This window comes from Anopheles aquasalis, chromosome 2 (genome assembly GCF_943734665.1).
Source record: "Anopheles aquasalis chromosome 2, idAnoAquaMG_Q_19, whole genome shotgun sequence".
Lineage (NCBI taxonomy): Eukaryota > Metazoa > Arthropoda > Insecta > Diptera > Culicidae > Anopheles > Anopheles aquasalis.
In genome coordinates this window covers 22,257,501-22,277,500 of record NC_064877.1, presented here as the reverse complement: position 1 = coordinate 22,277,500, position 20,000 = coordinate 22,257,501, and the positions used below count along the sequence as shown (strand labels likewise).

The 20,000-nt window shown below is 47.2% G+C and overlaps 7 protein-coding genes across 8 annotated transcripts in view; 3 read left to right on the top strand and 4 right to left on the bottom strand.

Moving 5' to 3' along the window:
* The first annotated feature begins 3,538 nt into the window (after positions 1-3,538).
* LOC126580760 (putative hydroxypyruvate isomerase) lies at positions 3,539-5,151 on the top strand. Its single transcript, XM_050244004.1, has 4 exons — positions 3,539-3,989; positions 4,061-4,172; positions 4,506-4,681; positions 4,742-5,151. Exons 1-4 carry the CDS (start codon positions 3,788-3,790, stop codon positions 5,053-5,055), a joined length of 804 nt encoding a protein of 267 aa, XP_050099961.1. The 5' UTR covers positions 3,539-3,787; the 3' UTR covers positions 5,056-5,151.
* Positions 5,152-5,285: 134 nt separating this feature from the next.
* Positions 5,286-6,739, top strand: LOC126570490 (gustatory and odorant receptor 22-like). Its single transcript, XM_050228282.1, has 2 exons — positions 5,286-6,542; positions 6,608-6,739. Exons 1-2 carry the CDS (start codon positions 5,301-5,303, stop codon positions 6,725-6,727), a joined length of 1,362 nt encoding a protein of 453 aa, XP_050084239.1. The 5' UTR covers positions 5,286-5,300; the 3' UTR covers positions 6,728-6,739.
* A 48-nt stretch (positions 6,740-6,787) lies between these two features.
* Positions 6,788-8,383, bottom strand: LOC126570491 (L-dopachrome tautomerase yellow-f2-like). The gene is made up of 3 exons (XM_050228284.1): positions 8,200-8,383; positions 7,913-8,127; positions 6,788-7,846 (listed from the first exon to the last, which is right to left on the bottom strand). Exons 1-3 carry the CDS (start codon positions 8,324-8,326, stop codon positions 6,938-6,940), a joined length of 1,251 nt encoding a protein of 416 aa, XP_050084241.1. The 5' UTR covers positions 8,327-8,383; the 3' UTR covers positions 6,788-6,937.
* Positions 8,384-8,502: 119 nt separating this feature from the next.
* On the bottom strand, positions 8,503-10,254 carry LOC126572757 (L-dopachrome tautomerase yellow-f-like). The gene is made up of 5 exons (XM_050232359.1): positions 10,098-10,254; positions 9,780-10,030; positions 9,093-9,668; positions 8,830-9,021; positions 8,503-8,727 (listed from the first exon to the last, which is right to left on the bottom strand). Exons 1-5 carry the CDS (start codon positions 10,252-10,254, stop codon positions 8,575-8,577), a joined length of 1,329 nt encoding a protein of 442 aa, XP_050088316.1. The 3' UTR covers positions 8,503-8,574.
* A 205-nt stretch (positions 10,255-10,459) lies between these two features.
* LOC126569753 (L-dopachrome tautomerase yellow-f2-like) lies at positions 10,460-12,982 on the bottom strand. Its single transcript, XM_050227067.1, has 4 exons — positions 12,369-12,982; positions 12,180-12,285; positions 10,953-11,611; positions 10,460-10,831 (listed from the first exon to the last, which is right to left on the bottom strand). The coding sequence occupies exons 1-4, from the start codon at positions 12,681-12,683 to the stop codon at positions 10,538-10,540; spliced, it is 1,374 nt and encodes a 457-aa protein (XP_050083024.1). The 5' UTR covers positions 12,684-12,982; the 3' UTR covers positions 10,460-10,537.
* A 531-nt stretch (positions 12,983-13,513) lies between these two features.
* LOC126569025 (uncharacterized) lies at positions 13,514-15,157 on the bottom strand. The gene is made up of 3 exons (XM_050225808.1): positions 14,262-15,157; positions 13,971-14,181; positions 13,514-13,896 (listed from the first exon to the last, which is right to left on the bottom strand). Exons 1-2 carry the CDS (start codon positions 14,675-14,677, stop codon positions 14,154-14,156), a joined length of 444 nt encoding a protein of 147 aa, XP_050081765.1. The 5' UTR covers positions 14,678-15,157; the 3' UTR covers positions 13,514-13,896; positions 13,971-14,153.
* A 346-nt stretch (positions 15,158-15,503) lies between these two features.
* Positions 15,504-20,000, top strand: part of LOC126568901 (serine-rich adhesin for platelets) — a 10,654-nt gene continuing 6,157 nt past the window's right edge. The window contains exons 1-4 of one of the 2 annotated variants that reach the window (XM_050225584.1): positions 15,504-16,397; positions 16,478-17,383; positions 17,475-19,707; positions 19,790-20,000. The exon at positions 19,790-20,000 is cut by the window's right edge and continues 4,256 nt beyond it. In XM_050225584.1, coding sequence (XP_050081541.1) covers positions 15,982-16,397; positions 16,478-17,383; positions 17,475-19,707; positions 19,790-20,000 — 3,766 coding nt within the window. In that variant the 5' untranslated portion in view covers positions 15,504-15,981. Of the gene's footprint in view, positions 16,398-16,477; positions 17,384-17,474; positions 19,717-19,789 lie in introns of both variants that reach the window. The other variant, XM_050225583.1, reaches the window with a different exon arrangement.

The following is a 20,000-nucleotide window of genomic DNA, read 5'->3' as shown; positions in this document are numbered from 1 at the left end:
CCTGCCAGGTGGATGGACGCTGGCGGTGCAACGATAGGCCAGGAAACAAAAAAGGAAGGTTCAGCGACCCCACCAGAAACTGCAACTGCTGGTCGAACCGGGCAGGAAGGAAGAAAGCGTCAAGAAACAAACAAATCAGCAATCATCACGCACGGCAAGGCGAGGAAACACTGATCCATCGCTAATGGTGCGCGCAGCAGCGGCGAAGTATCGTTTCTCGCTTCAAATGTACCGCACCAACGGGAAGTGGACAAACAGGAAACAAACACCAAAGGTGGTTCAGGAATTAGAATACTAAGCAGCAACGCTAGCAACCATTGGCAGCGGTCCACGAAAGGAAGGTGGGCCAGGCCCACCGGTTTTGAGTGGAACTTTGCGTTTGTGGTCCAAAGACGGAACAACCCATTATGCCGGAACAATGGAGCTGCGGGCACAATCGGGCACGCGACATGCACACCCACTCGCGGTCACCATAGTCTTTCGCCGTTTCCTTCTACGTGACAAAGGCTCTGGCGATCGTGATTCGAAAGGGTAGATGAACGCGTGTTTCCGTAACACGGGAGCTAACTGCTGGAAGCGCGAGTCCAATTTCCCGGGATAAGCCGGAGCCCATACTCGGTTGGTGCTATTCAAATGAAGCCGCTTCACACGCTCCACCTGTTGCTGCACTGTTCACTGGTTGCTGGTTGGTATCGCTTCCTAAGGAAACGTCCGTTAAACCGGTAGCGTCCGTAATGCCGGGTCTGCGTCTTGTAGGAAGGATATACCAAACGGGAACGGGACTGTATTTGAAGTTTTCCCACACCATGCTGCTAACATCCACGTTAGCTAAACTATATCCATGTCATAAATCATCATTAAGAGCAAATGCTTACCGACGGTTTATTGCCCGCGACTGACCGACGAATCTTGCACGACAAACCGAATTTCCAACCCCTTTCCGTTCGCATGGATAACGATAGGATGGATAATGATCGCTGCCAATTTGAGTAGTTTGGCTGAAATCATTAGCAGCGTGAGATTGACGAAATCTCCGCTAGTACCGTTAGCTGCTTGAAGGAATTCACGCCTCAAAACATATCACGCGCTCCTTAACAAGCTGACGACAAGAACCGAATTGAATTGAAAATTCCAGCAACGATTTTAGGAACAGAAAGACGTAGACAGCGAAGATATCAGAGACAAGAATAAAGAGAATCGGAATGGCTACGGCATGGCAGAAAAATCTAGATTCAAGAACAACTTTTCAAAAAGTTTCAGTTTTACTTGTTATTTCTATGCTTTTCATCAATATAAGCTTTAAGGTAGGAATACACGAAGCGTAAACTCTCGTATAAACTCAGAGTGTAATGCCAAAAAGATTATACTTATGTCAAAAAGATTATAGGCCCGCGGAGCGTAAATCCGTGTGTAAAAGCAAGCGTAAACTTAGCACCAACATGAAGCGTAGCGTTATGATGGATTCAATGTTCTTCAATCGCTAATATACAGTAAAAACATCTTAAAATATTAAAGAAGATGTTCAGAAATCAACTTATCTCGTCGATTTATATTTTTTGTGGCCAAAAACACATGTAATTGATGTAATAGCATAGTGTAATTGCAGGTGCACGAATGTAATTGCAGTTGACGTTTCGGTATAAACTTTTATGCGATTATGCCTGCCACACGAAGCGTAAACTTTTTGGCATTACATTCTGAGTTTATACGAGAGTTTACGCTTCATGTATCGCCGGCTTTACAAAACTATGTGAATATCGCACTCGCATCGCCATCGAATGTGCACACGACAATACATACACACAGAGCACAGACGGCGCCAGGCGCGATCGTTTGCATCGTTGGTATCCAACAAAAATGTTATTTTTATTCGACCGACGAGAAATGTGCAAGAATAGAAAGCATCATAAAATCTGTTTCCAGCGATGTGCATCCAGATCACTATTCAGCTTCAGAGCATATTTCTTGACAGGTATTAGTATTAGTCGTTCTTTTTTTAAATAAGCAAGATACGATTGTGATGTACCATCGTTACAACGAAGATCACTCATTATGCAAAAATTATGATACACGGTTTCTTCACATGTTCCCTCGATTGTCTGCCTTGAACGATTGTCGCGTCAAGACAAGTGGAAAACCGGAAACACTTCGTCAAAACATAGCGTGGTCAAAGCATAGCCGGCACTTCACTTCCGTTCAGCATAAATTGATCAAGATCCTAACCAATGCCCCCCCCATACCCTAGTCATCCTTTTTCTTCAGCTTTGTATTAACCTTTCTAATTGATTTGATCGCATACTTTCTTCATTCTTCTCCTCGATTCGTTGTTTCCCGCTGTGTAAACCTGTTCTTCGTTCCTGATTATTTTAGTTTCTATGCGCATACAAATATTTCGATTCCTACCTCATTTATCTTTCAAACCATGAACAGAAAACTCCCTGCGAACACCGACTTGCACCACTCATACAACGTATGGTTATAGTAGCTAATTATTTTTGAGAAAACATGAGAAATATTGTAATACTGGGGAAATCTATCAGCTATTATTAACACGTGTTTTAAATGGTTATTTTAAAAAGCGGTTACATATCAAGAACAGTTCTCGAGCAATGTGTCTATTAATGCATTATTCTCCTTCTCATAAATAAAAGACTTTTATGTTGTACTTATGTTTTCATACGTGTTGCCATGTTGTTAGCATGTTGTTAATAGAAGATCTAAAGAAAATCATTCTTTTCGCTGTAGATTCATCGACCGTTGGTAAATTAACATGCTGCAATCTCAACAGCAGTCAATTTTCAATTCCGCATGCTCACATATTTTACGCCGGGAAGCATACATTTTCCACCTGTCCGTTTCAGACGCTTGATTTTGTTGGTAAGATGCAGTGCCAAGCAAATCCGGGCACGCGCGCTCGTCAAGCAAATGTCAAACTTTAATAACCCTTCGCTAATTACTTTACGCGTCAACGAAGTGTAGGATACGGCATGTTTGCGCCACAAAGAGACCGATAAGAAATAAACCAAATGGTACTGAGAGTAAATATGACTACTTTCTCGTCTGTCCAACGTCCGTCTGATAACCTCGACAGGCGCAAACTGATGTGCAGAAGATTAAGTACCATGAAATCTACAAGCTTCTTCAAGTTAATTAATAGTAAAATCATTAGTCGTACTCTTAAGGACACGGATTATGCACTATTAACAGGATATCATTCTGTTCTTTAATAAATAAATTACATTCACTTAGATTGGATTTAAACGGGGCACACTAAGGCACTTGTGTGTACTTAACGCAGGAAAAAATGGGGAATTTAAAAAGCATGGATGGAAAATTGGATAGTGCCCGGTAAGCGAATATCAGTAGATAGCTCCCTCTCGCGAGTCTACACTACGCATCGACTCTACACTCTGATTCTCAACCCCCACTTCGCATAACAGTGCTCTGGGGTGTAGGGGTTCGTCGCCCCAACATGCTCCCTCCCCCATTGGTCGCGATGGCCGAGACGAGAATACACGAACACGTTCTCATCGCCTACTATATGCGTATCCATTCTGTTTGGGTCGCAGCACAGAAATCCATGCGTAGCGAACACAACAACATTCATTCCATAACCCCTTCTAGTCGGCGGTCTTTGCGGTTTCTGATTGTTTCTTCAATTTCACACCGTGTCTACGCTTCAAAGTGATAAACGATAATCAAAACACAACACTTTTCGGTGCTCTCATCAATCACTCATCACGTGCAGAGAAGGATTGACTAATTGGTGCACCCACAGGCTAGTTAGATGGCGGGTTTACGGTTCTGTGCAAATTTGAACTTTATGTTCCTGGAGGCGGGATCGTTTTTGGACCGTTATCGAGCGGCCAAGGCGGCCGGATTCGGGGGTGTCGAAGGACCGTTTCCCCCCACCGATGTCAGCCTGGAGGCACTGAAGGCTGTGCAGAAGGAAACTGGATTGAAGCAAATATTGATGAACATTGCGTTAGGTAGGCGCTACATGTCTGTCTCAATAATCGCAGGCAATCGCATTAACGAAAATGGTTATTGAAAAACACAGGTGAACTTCCGGCCGGTCAGTTCGGATGTGCAGCAATCCCGGGTATGGAACAGGAATTTCAAAAAAACTTTGAAAATACCATCCAGTATGCGAAGGCCCTTGGGTGTAGCAAGTAAGTTTTGCAGTAGAGCTCGGTGTTGGAGGAACATGATTGTGAGTTATCAAGTGTTTGCATTATGCGTTTGTTGACATTTGCGGCGAATGATAAGCAGGGTGACTTTGAGATGCATTGCTAGCATGCCACAGTGGTTGTATTGGTTAAAGTACGTTAATTGTTGACTTTTACTCCTCGCATCGTCGGTAAAAGGTTCGCCTGCCATGCAAGCGACCCGGGTTCGATTCACGGTCAACGCAACTCATAAAGCTAATTTAAAAAGAGTTATTCGTCTGTAGAACATCCCCCTAATGCTAGAAGTGTTATTTTATTTTTCACTCTTTTTTGCAGAATACACATAATGGCCGGGAAACTAGAGGGTCCTTCCACCAAAGAACACGACGCAACATATCTTGCCAATCTTCGGGCGGCTGCCCCAATCCTTGCCCAGAACAACATTATCGGAGTGATCGAACCCATCAACAAATATGCACTGCCAGGCTACTATTTATCCTGCTACGATAAGGGTAAGACGGTTGATAGCAATTCCAGGAATTCTGCATCCTTTTTCTTTGAATTTCTTTTAGCGCTCAGCATACTTGAAGCTGTCGGCAGTTCCAACGTGAAGCTGATGTTCGACATTTACCATGCACAGCACATCCGAGGGGATCTTACAAATGCGATCAACACGCTTGCCCCACACATCGGTCATATCCAGCTAGCCCAGGTTCCGGGACGTAATGAACCACACAGTGAGGGAGAACTGAACTTCCGGTACATTCTCAATGTACTCGCTACTGGCGGTCAGTATCGTGATGGTTGGATTGGCTGTGAATATCGGCCGGCTAGTGGAACCGTCGAAGGATTATCTTGGCTGCGTGAGTATGGTTACTGGCAGTGACCCACCGGGTTGCTGGTTAACGCGTGGTGTGAGTTCATTGGCAACATCGTGCATAATAAATGTGATCAAATAAAAGACACCAGTAAGTTGACTAAACCATTCAATTATTAAACCATTAGGCCAGGGTGTACGTGTAATCAACGTCCTAAGGTAGGTAGGTTCCTTATAAAAGGAAGACGCCTTACCGGCCACATGGCTTATAAATTCCAGTTTGGGTACGATAAGGAACAACTCGTTGAACAGTGATGGTGATCAAGGATAGTGAGTTTGAGCATTCGTTCGGTTATGCTTTGCTCCGCGGTGATATGGGCACGGTGTGGGATACATCGAAAGACGAGCGGATGGTAAATGGAACCATGAATCCGGAGCTGATACAACGTGCCAAGGAGCGAGCGATTCGTGCTCAACTGAATTCGGCCGACGGTGACACCTGCGAGCTACACGATCAGTTCTACCGTGACCACAAGCTGCTGCTGGTACTGTTTCGCGCGCTAGCCGTCATGCCGATTACTCGGTCAGCACCGGGCCGCATAACGTTTAGCTGGCGCTCCAGTGCATCTATCTACGCCTTCTTCTTCTACATCGTAACCACCGTCATAGTGCTAGTGGTCGGTTACGAACGCATCAAGGTTTTCCGCACCACCAGCAAGTTCGACGAGTACATCTATGGCATTCTGTTTGTAATCTTTCTGGTACCGCACTTTTGGATTCCCTTCGTGGGCTGGGGTGTAGCGAAGCAGGTTGCGATCTATAAGACCATGTGGGGTGCGTTTCAGGTGCGCTACTACCGCGTAACCGGAACCTCGCTACAGTTCCCCCGGTTGCGTATGCTGATCGTTTGCTTCTCGATCGGTTGCCTGGTCTGTGCGATCGTATTCCTGCTATCCCTCAGCTTCCTGCTGGAGGGCTTTGCCCTGTGGCACACGTCCGCATACTACCACATCATCACGATGCTGAACATGAACTGTGCACTCTGGTACATTAACTGTCGAGGCATACGGGTGGCCTCGTCGAGTCTTTCGCGATGCTTTCGAAATGACGTTGCCGTCGAGTGTACGGCCGCCATGATCTCGCGCTATCGATTCCTCTGGCTGAACCTCAGCGAACTGCTGCAGTCGCTCGGTAATGCGTACGCCCGCACCTACTCCACCTACTGCCTGTTCATGTTCGTCAACATTACCGTCGCGATCTATGGCGCCCTGTCGGAAATCATCGATCATGGGTTCAGGTTTTCGTTTAAGGAGATCGGCCTAATCGTGGACACGGTGTACTGCTCGATCCTGCTGTTTATTTTCTGCGATTGCTCACACAATGCCACACTCCAGGTGGCCCAGGGTGTACAAGATACGTTGCTCGGCATCAACCTGCTGAAAGTCGATCAGCCCACGCAGAAGGAGATCGATCTGTTCATTCAGGCAATCGAGATGAACCCAGCCATCGTCAGTTTGAAGGGATACGCCGAAGTGAACCGGGAGCTACTAACATCGGTATGCACGTGGTCCGCTTTTCCATCACACGTTTCTATATCCATTTTCTTTTTTCTCTATTGCAGAGCATTTCAACCATTGCGATCTACCTGATTGTGTTGCTGCAGTTTAAACTGTCACTCATTTCGCAACAAATTCCGGCCGAAATCATAGAGAATGTGAAACTGCTACAAAAGGGAACCTAAACGGAACGGATAGCGTTACACTGCACGTATGCACGTATTCAAGTAGCTTAATTTCTCACACAACTATCGCTGAGTGGTATCAAATGTATTTCGAATAATTCAATATTCACAATAAAGTCTTTATCCCGCATCGCCATGGTCGGCTCTTCGACAATCTTAGCTTATGATCAACCCACCTCACATGTTATCATCAAGCGTGTAAAGATCTGCTCAATTATCACACTTCGTTCCATGGATGGCAAGGGTTGGGCTTTGCTTCCAAACACGGAAGTTGTAATCACTTACGTTGAGTCGCGAGTACATCCATATTGGCATGTTGTTCGTCAGTACCCACAGTGTCCCGTGGGAATCACTGCTCAGATCACTCGGATATACCAGCTCCCGGTTATCCTGGTGTACCACGCCGTGGCTATCCGGACCATAGAATTGCCGAGTATTCCAGCATCCTATCGCGTTTCGGGCGACCTGTGCGTAGAACAATACACTGGTTCGAGCATCATAGTGATGCATCGTAGACTGTGTACTGGGGCCACGCTCTCCCAGCGGTTGAAACAACTCGCCGTAGTTGTCCGATATCGCAATTCGTTTGCTCTGGAGCACGCTAGCGTACGTGCCGAACTCGGTCGTGCTTACCATTGGATGGTAGAAGATCAACTTCGACCCGGCTATTGTATCGTTCGGACCGATCGCGATCGAAAAAATGCCGTCATCCCATTCGTACCGCAACCCTGCTACGTTAAACTGGCTTCGTGACGGATCATACGCGAATGAGGAATGCCTGAATGCCCACATATCATCGTGCTGCAAGCTGTACACGTAGATGGCGTTCGAGACCAGATCGGGAATGTAGGCATACGCTCGGCCACAGTCACTCGGTTCCACATCGACAGTCAAGCTGGCCAGTGCACCGCCCTCGAAGACGATGGACTCCGGAATCAGGTAACGATGAACCACCCGGTCGTGCCTAAGATCAATAATCCATAGCTGAGGCCTTTGCACTTGCACCGGATTGTCGGGATAGTTCAGGGTGCCCGTATCGACGAACCAAAGTCGTTCGCAAGCATCCACCCTCGTTCGATACACCGACACGAGACGGTTCAGGTCCGAACGGTAGCCAGGCTATGGGAAAAATGCAGGGATTAACATAATGTACCTCTCCCGTTTTGACCAATAATCCACCCTTACCTGTAACTCGTTAACGGAATAGGAAGGGTAAGCATGCAGTGGAGGACTTCGGTTACCATGTGATACCGTAGATAGATCGATCACCGTCAAGGTAGCTGGAATACCTGGCCGCCGACGAGGGATGCTGATGAACAGCCGTTGCTTATGATGTACCACACCCATCGGCATGTTACCATACGGTTGGAACGTTTCATTTACGGCACCTTCAGATACGTCTGATTTAGACAATATCAAATGAATGTCTACGTTTTAGTAACGAATGATGAAATACCGCAATATAAACATACTCAGTTCCGGAAGATCGGCGAAGGTCAACTGCTTCCATTCGAACACTTTTTCGAACTTTATGGCCGCAGATCGAAATGCAGCGATCGTAAGTACCAAGGCGGCAACAAAGCCGCTAGAAGAAACCATCACCTATCGAGTCGTTTCAAGTTCACCAAAAGTATTAAGAACCCCCGGATGGATCGGCGGTCGTGAAACTACTGAACGCGCCATCACGCAGCTAGCTCGCCGTTCGATAGGATTCGAAACTCACCCCAAACCTGCTCTATATTACCATCAGTAAAGAGAATGTATTCGCACCTTAATTACACCACTGAGACCGCTACGTGTTTATTGAGAACTACGTGTTTTCACATCTTGCACACCCCTACCGAGCTTTACAATGCACCCGGCGCACAGATCGTTCCGGCGATCGCTCTAGCCGGTTTCTGTCTCCACACGCGGAAGTTGTACTCGTCGAGGTTAAGCGATGCGTATATCCATCTTGGCAGCCCATTCGTCATTACCCACAGCTCGCCCTCATTGTCCAACTGAACGAAGAAAACACGGATGGAAAATGTGTTATAAAGCTTTCGAAATAGTACCAAACTTTTAATTTTTTTTGCTTTTTGCAAGTGCTTTTCCGTTCGTACCGTCATATCGGAGGGGTAGATAAAGTTCTTATTATCCAGATGAACGATCCCATGAGTTTCTGGTTCAAAACGCTGTGCCGAGTTCCAGCAACCGATGGAGTTTCGATTTACTTCCGCATAAAACAAGACACCCGTGACAGGATCAAACTGATGAATAGTGCACTGCGTTTTGATGCCACGTTCACCAAGATGCTGGAAGACAATGGATGAAGGCCCAGCTGTTACCGGGCTGGCACTATCATGCAACAACGGTCCTTACTTACCGTAAAGAGATGATCATATCCACCAGCTTGGGCCAGTGTCTCGTTCCGCAACACGCTCGAACTCGTCTTAAACTCGGACGTACTAGCCATTGCGTGGAAATACACGATTCGATCGCTTGTTTCTGGCTTCACTGCACCTAAGGCTAGCGAAAAGATGCCATCGTTCCAGCGAAAGCGTACACCGGCCACGCTGAAGCCCGTCATGCGTGGATCGAAAGAGAGATACTCGTGCCGGAATGTCCACATACGGTTGTCCTTGAAACTGTACACGTACAAACGGTAGAAGGCCAGGTCCGGAATGTAGGCGTACGCACTCTCACAATCCTCGCCATCCATCAGGTCAACGGTAACGCTAGCCATACCGTGACCCTCGGCGACTATTGCCTCCGGTATTTCGAATTGGCGCACCTTTCGGTCCTTCTGCAAATCAATGATCCACAGCGACGGTCTTTGAACCTGTTTGCGGTGGCCAGGATACTCTAGGAAACCAGTATCGACGAACCACAATCGATCGCACCTATCAACGCGTGTACGGTACACAGAAACCAATCGTTTTGGATCCGGTTCATAAGAACGCTATAAGTAGTGAAAAAGTCTTCATTTATAGAAGTCAGGAGCATCGCGGCACCAAAATCAATTTGTTCCGTAGTAAACCGTTGATTGGGATGATTCCAGTTGGGCACTTACCCTCAGTTGGTTCGTGATGGCATCCGGATAGGCGGTCAATTTTGGGGATCTTTCATCCTTCGCTGCTTGATCCAATGACACAACGGTTAACGTAGCCGGTATACCGGTGCGGCGCCTCGGAATGGTTATAAATAGACGTCCCTTATGATGAGTAACTCCCATCGGAAGGTTGTGATATGGTGTGAATGTTTCATTAAGCTGCCCATCATTCGGTTCCATTTCACCGTCGTGGAAAATGAAGTCATCAGGATCTAGCAACGATAATAGGAAACCATGTCCTTCGGCAATCCTTAATATAACACGTGGTACCAGTCTTACCGTGCTCGGCGAGATGATTGAAATCGAGCTTTTTCCAACGATACACCTCCTCAAACTCATCACACAGTACACTGTTGAAGGTCGTTGCGAGCAGAAGAGCATACAGAACGGCCGAAAACCTTGTACAGCACAACTTGATGTGATTGCAGTTCGCCATCTTCTGAATTTGGAGTACGCTATGCACAAGTCACGAACCGCCAAAGCACCCAGAATTCTATACCTGCACCGCGAAGAACCGGTTCTGCTTCTATTAGGTGGCAGATTCTGCTTGCTTGCTCTTGTCTAACAAAGCGTGTTATTTGCTTTGCGCTTTGCCATATAGGCGAAAGGTATGGGGAAGCAATAAAACGGTTTCGTTATGATCGGTTTGCACAAAGCCAACGGCCTGTAGCGAAGTTTATTCTGTTCGGATTTCATTTTGCCCCCGCATTATTTCGAATTTATGAACGTCGTCCACCTTTCGGTCCGTGACCCCAGCCGCCAAAGGGGCCGCCCCCCGGTCCATGCTTATCCTTGTACTCGTAGAATGTGATTCGATCATTATTGTCCGAATCTCCGAAGCGTTGAGCCATTTGAACGTTTGGCGGAACGGTCGGATCGCAGACAGTATTCTTGATGACCTGCTTAATGTTTGCCCGCCACACGAAGAAATTGAACTCGTCCAGCTTCAGCTCAGAGTACAACAGCTTGATAATCGAGTTGGTCATAAACCAAACGTAGCCCTCCTGGTCGATCTGCAAAATGGTAAGAAGCAAAGATGAAATCATATCACCCACGGATCAACAGCTGTCAATCATTTGGCCGAAATCCTTTGCTTCCAGACCTGCCAATTATGCGAATGCAGAGCCAACCTACCGAGAGATCGTTCGGGTACACGATGTTTTGATCATTCTTATACACGATCGCCATGTTCTGTGGGGCAAACGGTTTATTCGTATCCCAGCAGCTGATGGCATTCTGTTGAATCAGCGCAAAGAAGATAACGCCCGTTTCTGGATCGAACGCGTGAATGCTGGATTGAGATTTACCACCGCGATAGCCGAGCAGCTGGAAATCAGTGCCATGATAGCCGCGCTGGGAAGCCGTCTCATTACGCAGCACCTTTGTTGATACGGTGAACTCGGAGTTACTGGAGAGTGCGTGGAAGTAGGCTGTCCGGAACTTGGTCACCGGATCTGGATTGCTGAGTGCGATCGAGAATATGCCATCATCCCAGGCGAAGTTAATGCCTTGGATACGGTAGTCTCCCTCTAGTGGGTTCAGGAAGAAGTAGTTGTGCAGGAAGCGCCAGGCCCGGCGATTCACGTAATCGTACACTACCATGCGGTAGGTTTGAAGGTCGGAAATGTAGACGAACACCTTTTCACAATCATCCGGATCTACGTCGACCGTGATCGATGTCAGACCATAGCCGGTTTCTACTGCCTCCTTGGGGATTTCGAAGCGATGAATTGGCTCATTGGTCTTCAGATCGATCGACCAAATCGATGGGCGTTGAACGACAGTGAAATTTCCTGTTGAACATTGTAAAAATACAGATTAGGAACGATAGCCGGACTGTCACATACGCTGTGGGTTAAACAATTCCAAAAAAAAAACCGGTGGCGGCCGGTACAGTAATGAAAAGATGTGTAGACACCCTTGACCGAAATCTGTTTGTTGGTCGTCGGGAACAACGACAGTGATTCTTCCAATGATCATCGCACGGCAAACAATCTCATCGTTCACACTTTCAACCGGTTGGGAAAACCGGTCGAGTGTTAATGAAGAATGGAACCGGTTTTCCGCGAAATGTGATCATTTTATGGATTTTTTTACTCAACAACAAGTAACGATCCGAAATGAATGCAACAGAACCACAAACCACCTGCCAACCATCGGTCTACTCATGGTACCAATGGTGCGTCTCGCGATAACTGACTCTGAACTACGTTGATTAGGTGACCTCTACGGGTTACCAAACATCTCCCTTTCATTACAAACAATTTGATAACGTTCCCTAGGAAGCGTTTGCGACACTTTCATTTAGTATACTCCTGTATAGGATTATCAACTTGGCTATTGATGGTAGCTTCAACTTACCGGGTATTTCCATCATGCCTGTATCGACAAACCACAAACGATCACATCGATCAACACGTGGCCGGTAAACGGTGACGATACGGTTCGCATCTGGCTGCAGGTCGGCCTGAAGAGAACATTGTGGCACATGTAAAAACAAGCCAAATCCATCGGATTGCATGCAAATTTTAATTAATTAGCAATACTTACTCGAAGTTCGTTTAGGGCGAAGTTGGGATACGGTTTCAGGACAACGTTGGTGTTGGGAAATGGTGGCGCAATGTCAACCACGTTCAATGTGGAAGGAATACCCCAGCGGCGACGGGCAACGGCCACAAATACACGATTTTTGTAATGCACCGCTCCCATCGGGATGTTGCCGATAGGAATGTAACCATTTTCTGCCTGTAACACTGAGGCTGGCACATCGTACTCCACCTTCTGCCACTTCAGCACCTCGTCAACCTGACCACTAACGAAGGCCAGCAGGCCAACCACTACCAAAATTACCACGAGTCTTCCCATTCTACAACGCGACCGAGTGCTTCCTCTGCCACTTCCCAAATGAATCCAGTCGCTCTAGGGGACAAATAATTATACCGCTTTGGTCTTCCGAATCTCCTCGGACAATCTCTGTCTTCGATCGGATCCTCTCGCTCTCGCTGTCGTACATAAAACAGGTACCAGAGCAGATACGAAACACGAGAAGGCACGCCTGTTACGCCTGTTTTCTTGTTTCATCTCAGTATAGATAACTTCGCAGAACTCTAGAAGAGAGGTAATCGGTATTGGTCATCTTTCTCCGGGTCGTTCGACCAGGTAGAACCGAAATCGTTTTGGTTGGACATCACCGGTGAATAACCTTAGCGACGAATGCTGCTCTTCTCTTCTATCCGGTTTTTAGATTATCAACGCATATAGAAATCGCAAACATAGAAACGGACGCGGACATTCAGCGTTAGAGAAATGAGATCATAGGTTAAAGGTGCTCAGCTGAACTGATAAAGCAAGACTACATTTGGCGCACACGTCGTGTTAGCTGTAATCAAATCTAACTCAAAAACTTCAAAGATTCAAATCACTTCAAATGGGAAAATGTTTTTTTTTCTCTTATGCATATGAAGGAATGATTTAAGTGTAATTGTGTCATCGTTTATGGACTTTCCTAAAACTCATAAAACCCTTTTTTGAATCAACAGTCCGGTAAAAGTTTCACAAGAGGGTGGTGATATCGAACAAAACAGTTTATCTCTGCATACTATTAATGAATAAACATTGCAATGAAGCAATAAATTGTTAAAATCAAACAAATACTATGTTTAATTTTATTTAAATGTTTTGCATTCCAAATGTTGGGTCTTGTCTTGTCGTATACCGTTTTCGGCAATTTGGCGAGCAGCCGAATCGCCTTCACCATCACATTTAGCTGATTAGATTTTTTTTAAATAGCTCCTCGGCCTTGGCATCGTTTTGGAGAGCTTTAACTACCTCTGGTGTACCACTCGGTAGACCAAGGCTCTCCTTCTGATACGCCCATGAATGCAATTTTTCCCTCCATTCTGATACGGCTTTGGTTCAACGACATCGTCTAGACATTAGCGCATTGCTATGGTGAACTGCAAGTTCCACCAGATTACCAATAGGTTTCCACCAATAGGTAGACAAATTGAGAGGATGCTGCATTCCAATTAGATTGGGACGGTTCAATTCAAGTGCACCGACATGACATTGCCACTCGCTGAAATAAAATTAGAAATAAACCGAAAATGAAAATGGACAGAGCTATAGAGCGGTGGTCAAGGAATAACTTACATCAAGTGTACCCTAGCATGTGATAACATGTGCGATATTTTATGCTTCAACCGTGAGCTTAGATTCCGCACCCAGCAAGTTTTTGGGGCAATGTACCATGTATTCCCATTTTAGCCATTCTTATGCACCCTAACTTGTGCCCTTTAGATAAGCCGGTTAGCCACTTTAGTGACGACTTGGTCATCAGCTGTACAGCGTGTTACCGGAGGACCTGGAATGAAATCGATAAAACAGAGGCTCATTGAATCGTCTTCACAGAATGTGTGGTTCAACTAATTATTTGATAGTTACTCGGGTATAAGATCATAGTATCGCTTCATCAGGAGCTGCAGCCGTTCCCAGAGCGAGTTGTAGTGGCAGTCCTCGTTGTACAGGTGAATGACCATCTCGCGCAAATCCAGGCAACTTTGGCAGCCGCACCTGACCGGAAATATGTGTTCTCCGTGCGCTTCAGCAACACTGAGAAGCCCTGGTTCGCTGGAATCCTGCGTTGCCGGCTCATTTTGAGCAGAGCTGCACTTGCAGCTGTACACCACCGTTTTCTGCGAGAGCTGCTCCAAACATTGTCTCCAGCGGCTATCGTATCGTTCTTCTTCGGCATCCACGGCCGGCGTCAGATCACTGGTAGACAACGCCACGGAAGCCCCGTTGGTTCCCGGATTGGCGCCACCACCTCCACCGCCGTTCTCTTGCACTAGGATGGACATTTTCACGAGGTTTTGCGTCTGCGTTGCAGCTCTTTTCGGTTCTCCCAACACGCGCCACTCGGCACTTGTTTATGTTTCGATACTTAACGCGCACCCCGAATGGCACCCGCACACACAGCACAACCCGATCTCGCAGCACGCGACACCAGGAAATTCATAAAAGTTTTGCCGTCGACGAAGTAGTCTATCGGAAGAAGCATCCGCCAACCAGTTCACCAAAAGCTAGAAAACACACGCAGAACCGCGTTTCGCCGAGCGAATCGTACGCACTTCTTCTGTCGCGGCGGCGATTCCGCAGAAAGGTGTACCCCACAACCTAGGGGACCCGAAGGGAGCTGCGACCACCGAAAAGGACTACTGCAGAGGGCCCATTCTGGGACGATCGGAAAACCGGACAATTTCTGGAACCGCGCGGTGTAGTAAAGTATTGAAATAAAGTTACCGAAAAAACCTCCTTGGCCCTGTTGTGTGTGCCCAATAAGCATAACTCTTCTTTCTATTTTTTTTACGAACTGACATGTCGGGCGGCTGTTAACCAGCCCGGTCCAAAAAATTGCCTATTGGCGCAATCACTCTCCGCATCCGCGCTATAGCCGGCATAGCTTTCAAATGGAAACGCAAACAAATGGAGTTGAGACCGGTCTTGTTTTTTTTTTTTTAAATAAGTAGTGTGTTCACGGGGTATCTGCCTCTCGAAAGAGGTGCCGGAGCTGTAGCGCGGAAGAGGAGAGTGATTGCGCCAATAGGCAATTTTTTGGACCGGGCTGGTTAACAGCCGCCCGACATGTCAGTTTGTAAAAAAAAATAGAAAGAAGAGTTATGCTTATTGGGCACACACAACAGGGCCAAGGAGGTTTTTTCGGTAACTTTATTTCAATACTTTACTACACCGCGCGGTTCCAGAAATTGTCCGGTTTTCCGATCGTCCCAGAATGGGCCCTCTGCAGTAGTCCTTTTCGGTGGTCGCAGCTCCCTTCGGGTCCCCTAGGTTGTGGGGTACACCTTTCTGCGGAATCGCCGCCGCGACAGAAGAAGTGCGTACGATTCGCTCGGCGAAACGCGGTTCTACGTGTGTTTTCTAGCTTTTGGTGAACTGGTTGGCGGATGCTTCTTCCGATAGACTACTTCGTCGACGGCAAAACTTTTATGAATTTCCTGGTGTCGCGTGCTGCGAGATCGGGTTGTGCTGTGTGTGCGGGTGCCATTCGGGGTGCGCGTTAAGTATCGAAACATAAACAAGTGCCGAGTGGCGCGTGTTGGGAGAACCGAAAAGAGCTGCAACGCAGACGCAAAACCTCGTGAAAATGTCCATCCTAGTGCAAGAGAACGGCGGTGGAGGTGGTGGCGCCAATCCGGGAACCAACGGGGCTTCCGTGGCGTTGTCTACCAGTGATCTGACGCCGGCCGTGGATGCCGAAGAAGAACGATACGATAGCCGCTGGAGACAATGTTTGGAGCAGCTCTCGCAGAAAACGGTGGTGTACAGCTGCAAGTGCAGCTCTGCTCAAAATGAGCCGGCAACGCAGGATTCCAGCGAACCAGGGCTTCTCAGTGTTGCTGAAGCGCACGGAGAACACATATTTCCGGTCAGGTGCGGCTGCCAAAGTTGCCTGGATTTGCGCGAGATGGTCATTCACCTGTACAACGAGGACTGCCACTATAACTCGCTCTGGGAACGGCTGCAGCTCCTGATGAAGCGATACTATGATCTTATACCCGAGTAACTATCAAATAATTAGTTGAACCACACATTCTGTGAAGACGATTCAATGAGCTTCTGTTTTATTGGTTTCATTGCAGGTCCTCCGATAACACGCTCTACAACTTGTACATGGAGCTGATGGCCAAGTCGTCGCTAAAGTGGCTAACCGATGCGCGAACGAACACGGAGAAGATGACCCACGTATCGCTTGCTTCGAATCTGCCGCTTTCGAACGAAATGACGTTCTTGAAACTATCGAACGTTCTTTTGACTCGCGATCCGCATCAACTGTTTGAGCTGCTCTGCTTTCAGTTACGTTCAATCGTGCAAGCGTATTGCGTAGGATTTGAGGAACTTATTGTCGAGAAAGGAGATGGCGAACGCCATTTTAATCCTCCCGACATGCTAAACTACATCATCGATGGATACGCTAAGCTGATTGAATCCGCAAGCACGGTAGCCCCTCTGCTGTTGGAGCTACAACAATGCCATCTACGCAAATTCAATCTTACCTGGCTTCTGGTCAATCAGCGCATTTTTCAGCGCTACTTCTACTGCGAGGTTCAGACCGTTTTGCAGGACTGCTTGGTCCGGCTACCAAACTCTTTACCGGAGCGCGAGTATTGCGATCTAAACAGCCGATACATGCTGTTTGAGGAAGAGATGCGCAAAGTCACTCAAGTGTGGGGAGAATCGTGGACATTGCTCTACAATTACCACAAAGATCCGGAAGATTGTGAACGCCGAAAACGCATAAACACGGTTTATGCAGTGCTGATGGATATTCGTGATTCAAACTGCACATCGCAGGGCTCAGAGCTGTTCGAAACCCTAGAGCGACCGATGGCTGAGTGGCTAGTACTCGAAAACAGAGAGTTAGTATGGGAATACGTGGTTCATTGTCTCAAGACTCGGTGGGTGCCGTGTCTAAGCTCGCGACTGACAACGGTAACACCAAGCATAAAATGCCGCACATGTCAACGTATGTTTAGTGCACATTCCATGTAAGTAATCCCTGTTACAATGCTACTATCTAAACCTACTTATTGCTCTCTCCATTGATGTTTTTTGTTTGTTTCGAATGCTTCTTTTCAGCGAGTGCCAATGTCAAACATGCATTATAGGTGGTGGCGTAACGAAGGCCAAAAAAGAGCCATTCTGCAACCGATGTTCTTGCCTCAAATCAGTTTTGAACAAGCAAAACAGCTTAAAAAGTCAATCGTCTTCCGAGATATCGGACAGTGTTTACGTCAATGGTCACAATTCGCTGAAAGCTGGTCTTCTGAACGGCACGGAAGAGAATGTACCCGATCAAGTGCTGCATCCTTCGGACACCGCGAAGGATGGGAGCGTGGATCTGCTAAGCATGAGTGTAGTTCCTGCCAGTGCAGTTGAAGGAGAAGCGATGTATCATATTGCTTGGGCCATGTTCCGACACATTGCAAATCGTCTCCCATATCCGGAGATCACACTGGAAAGTGGAAAGGTTTGTGCATTTCATGCTGAGAATTGTCCAAAGGTGGCATGTCGCGTGGCAATCAATCTACTTGGAATGCAGTACCCTCTCAACCTGACTAAACTGCTGCTTGGCTCGTACGAGCCTGTGAGTGATGAAGCACGCCGTATCACTGAAACCGACTGGAACGTTAAGGCTCGCTGCGTCTTACGTAAGCTGTGTGACGATATCAGCAAGCGACCCAAGATCGATGCTGAAGATCGTATGTTTCCACTCGTATTAGTTGATGAACTATGGGAGACGACCAGCTCCTCGCCCAATCTCTCCAATCGCCGCGCATCTGAGCTGGCTGAGTGGTTTATAGTCGACACGGAACCACCATCACGCGAAGTACTCAAACAATATTTTACAAAGTTCTTGTCGGTTAAAAATGGTGACATTGAGCTGGATGTCGATGCGTTTTTGGCCGAGCGTGCAGTCCGCCATCGCAATGCGGTAATGTCACGCCGCTGGCGTGAAACAGTGGTTCAGAACCTAAACTACAAGTCCACCGAACTACTCACATCTTGTTCGTCCTCGCTTTTAACACAATCGTCATCGTCGTCGTCGACGTCCTCGTCGTCGTCTACACTCTCGTCCACTTCTTGCCCCTCCTCCTGTACAAAATCGTGTCCACATTCGATGGGCACGTGTGTGGCAAGCGCCGAGGCAGGCGACGCAGTTACTACGATTATGCAGCGAATGGCCGTAACGGCGGCTGCAGCTTGTTCGTTCATAGAACCGTTCGCTCGCCCGCAAATAGATGAAGAGAACGTTCAATCTTATCAGAACTGCAACCAATGCTTGGACGATGTCGTATCGAAGAAAGAGGCTTTAGATGAGTACCACAATGATCGCAAAATTGCATTCATGGGCGTTTCAGAGTTGCTGAAGGAGAGTCTGGGTCTACCGAGTAGCACTCCAGAGGTAGCTAAAGCCCTACGAAACGTTGCCAAGGCCGAGGAACTGTTTAAAAAATTCATATCGGATGAAAAGAAAAAAGGTGACGGTACCGCCGGGTTGCCAAATGGTGTGAAATTGGAAGAAGAATCACCGAAAAAATCCCCAATAGCGACGAACAGAAAGCCTCAGATAAATGAATCGCCGATCATAAGTGTCAAGGAGACTCTTGCGACGATTTCCAGCGGTGAAACGCTTCGCATAAATGCTACATCACTGCCAGCGTATCAAACATTGATTGCTCCAACGGTCGATTTACTAAAGAATCAACTTAATCCGGCAACGGCATCTGCTCCTACAAAAGCAAAGTTAAATGATCCAGTAAGCCTAGCCAACGTCCCACATTCTGTCGCGACCGGTTCGGCGAAAGTAACAATGTCCCATCAAGGGAAAGCGAATTTGCAACCTGCCAAGTTATCCACATTTGCGAATAGAGCCTGTGAATTGAGAGCACCAAATGGAATTGGTACATCAAACACAGTAGATAACAGTAGGGCAACAATGGTCAACAAACCTAAAACTGTTGCAAACGCAAAGAGCAATCCGAGACCTCTCGACAACATCCCAAAACCGCCACCACCACCTTCGTCCAGCGAATCGACTACTCCACACCACGGTAAGCCTTGCCCCTGTGGAATACCATCGCACGCGCCGCATGCCTCGGCACCGAATGGGGCCGGTTCATCTTCTTCCAAGGCGACGCAATCAACGGAGCATTGCAGTGCATCATCGGCAACGTCAACTGCGCATCATCACCATGCATCGCACTCGAAAGATGATCACAAAAAGCCGTGCTACCACAGGGTAGCCCCAGGCAGCTGTTCCGGCGATAAAGTGGACGTCTGCTACTACTGTACGCTGTTCGGGCAGAGTGTATGTTTAGTTAGTTTCGATCTTATGCTCGTACAATCCATCGCATCTGTGCTAACGGTTATGTCTATTTTAACTCTTACAGGAGTGCAATCACAATCAACGAAGTAACGAAACCCGTGACCGTTTGAGGAAAAAAGTGAAGCAACTGCAAAGCAGCAAAGAGCAGCAACAAAAGCAGCAAACAACAGCACCCATTCCGACGCAGAAACCATCGGTGAGCGGCACAGCAATGGAAAACGTTACCGCTGTATCTGCATGCGGATCAACAGCCGTAGCCGTCAAAGGATCATCGC

Excerpts from the sequence above, each read along its gene's own strand:
- LOC126570490 (XM_050228282.1), top strand. The coding sequence starts at position 5,301 with ATGGTGATCAAGGATAGTGAGTTTGAGCATTCGTTCGGTTATGCTTTG. Across the intron at positions 6,543-6,607 it reads ACCGGGAGCTACTAACATCG|AGCATTTCAACCATTGCGAT; the intron begins GTATGCACGTGG and ends TCTCTATTGCAG.
- LOC126569025 (XM_050225808.1), bottom strand. The coding sequence starts at position 14,677 with ATGTCCATCCTAGTGCAAGAGAACGGCGGTGGAGGTGGTGGCGCCAAT. Across the intron at positions 14,182-14,261 it reads TACTATGATCTTATACCCGA|GTCCTCCGGTAACACGCTGT; the intron begins GTAACTATCAAA and ends ATTTCATTCCAG.
- LOC126570491 (XM_050228284.1), bottom strand. The coding sequence starts at position 8,326 with ATGGTTTCTTCTAGCGGCTTTGTTGCCGCCTTGGTACTTACGATCGCT. Across the intron at positions 8,128-8,199 it reads CGCCGATCTTCCGGAACTGA|ACGTATCTGAAGGTGCCGTA; the intron begins GTATGTTTATAT and ends TGTCTAAATCAG. Across the intron at positions 7,847-7,912 it reads ATTCCGTTAACGAGTTACAG|CCTGGCTACCGTTCGGACCT; the intron begins GTAAGGGTGGAT and ends TTTTTCCCATAG.
- LOC126580760 (XM_050244004.1), top strand. The coding sequence starts at position 3,788 with ATGGCGGGTTTACGGTTCTGTGCAAATTTGAACTTTATGTTCCTGGAG. Across the intron at positions 4,173-4,505 it reads AAGGCCCTTGGGTGTAGCAA|AATACACATAATGGCCGGGA; the intron begins GTAAGTTTTGCA and ends TCTTTTTTGCAG. Across the intron at positions 4,682-4,741 it reads TTTATCCTGCTACGATAAGG|CGCTCAGCATACTTGAAGCT; the intron begins GTAAGACGGTTG and ends AATTTCTTTTAG.
- LOC126572757 (XM_050232359.1), bottom strand. The coding sequence starts at position 10,254 with ATGGCGAACTGCAATCACATCAAGTTGTGCTGTACAAGGTTTTCGGCC. Across the intron at positions 10,031-10,097 it reads CAATCATCTCGCCGAGCACG|ATCCTGATGACTTCATTTTC; the intron begins GTAAGACTGGTA and ends TATCGTTGCTAG. Across the intron at positions 9,022-9,092 it reads GATATGATCATCTCTTTACG|CATCTTGGTGAACGTGGCAT; the intron begins GTAAGTAAGGAC and ends ATTGTCTTCCAG.
- LOC126569753 (XM_050227067.1), bottom strand. The coding sequence starts at position 12,683 with ATGGGAAGACTCGTGGTAATTTTGGTAGTGGTTGGCCTGCTGGCCTTC. Across the intron at positions 12,286-12,368 it reads TCGCCCTAAACGAACTTCGA|GCCGACCTGCAGCCAGATGC; the intron begins GTAAGTATTGCT and ends TGTTCTCTTCAG. Across the intron at positions 11,612-12,179 it reads AGGCATGATGGAAATACCCG|GAAATTTCACTGTCGTTCAA; the intron begins GTAAGTTGAAGC and ends AATGTTCAACAG.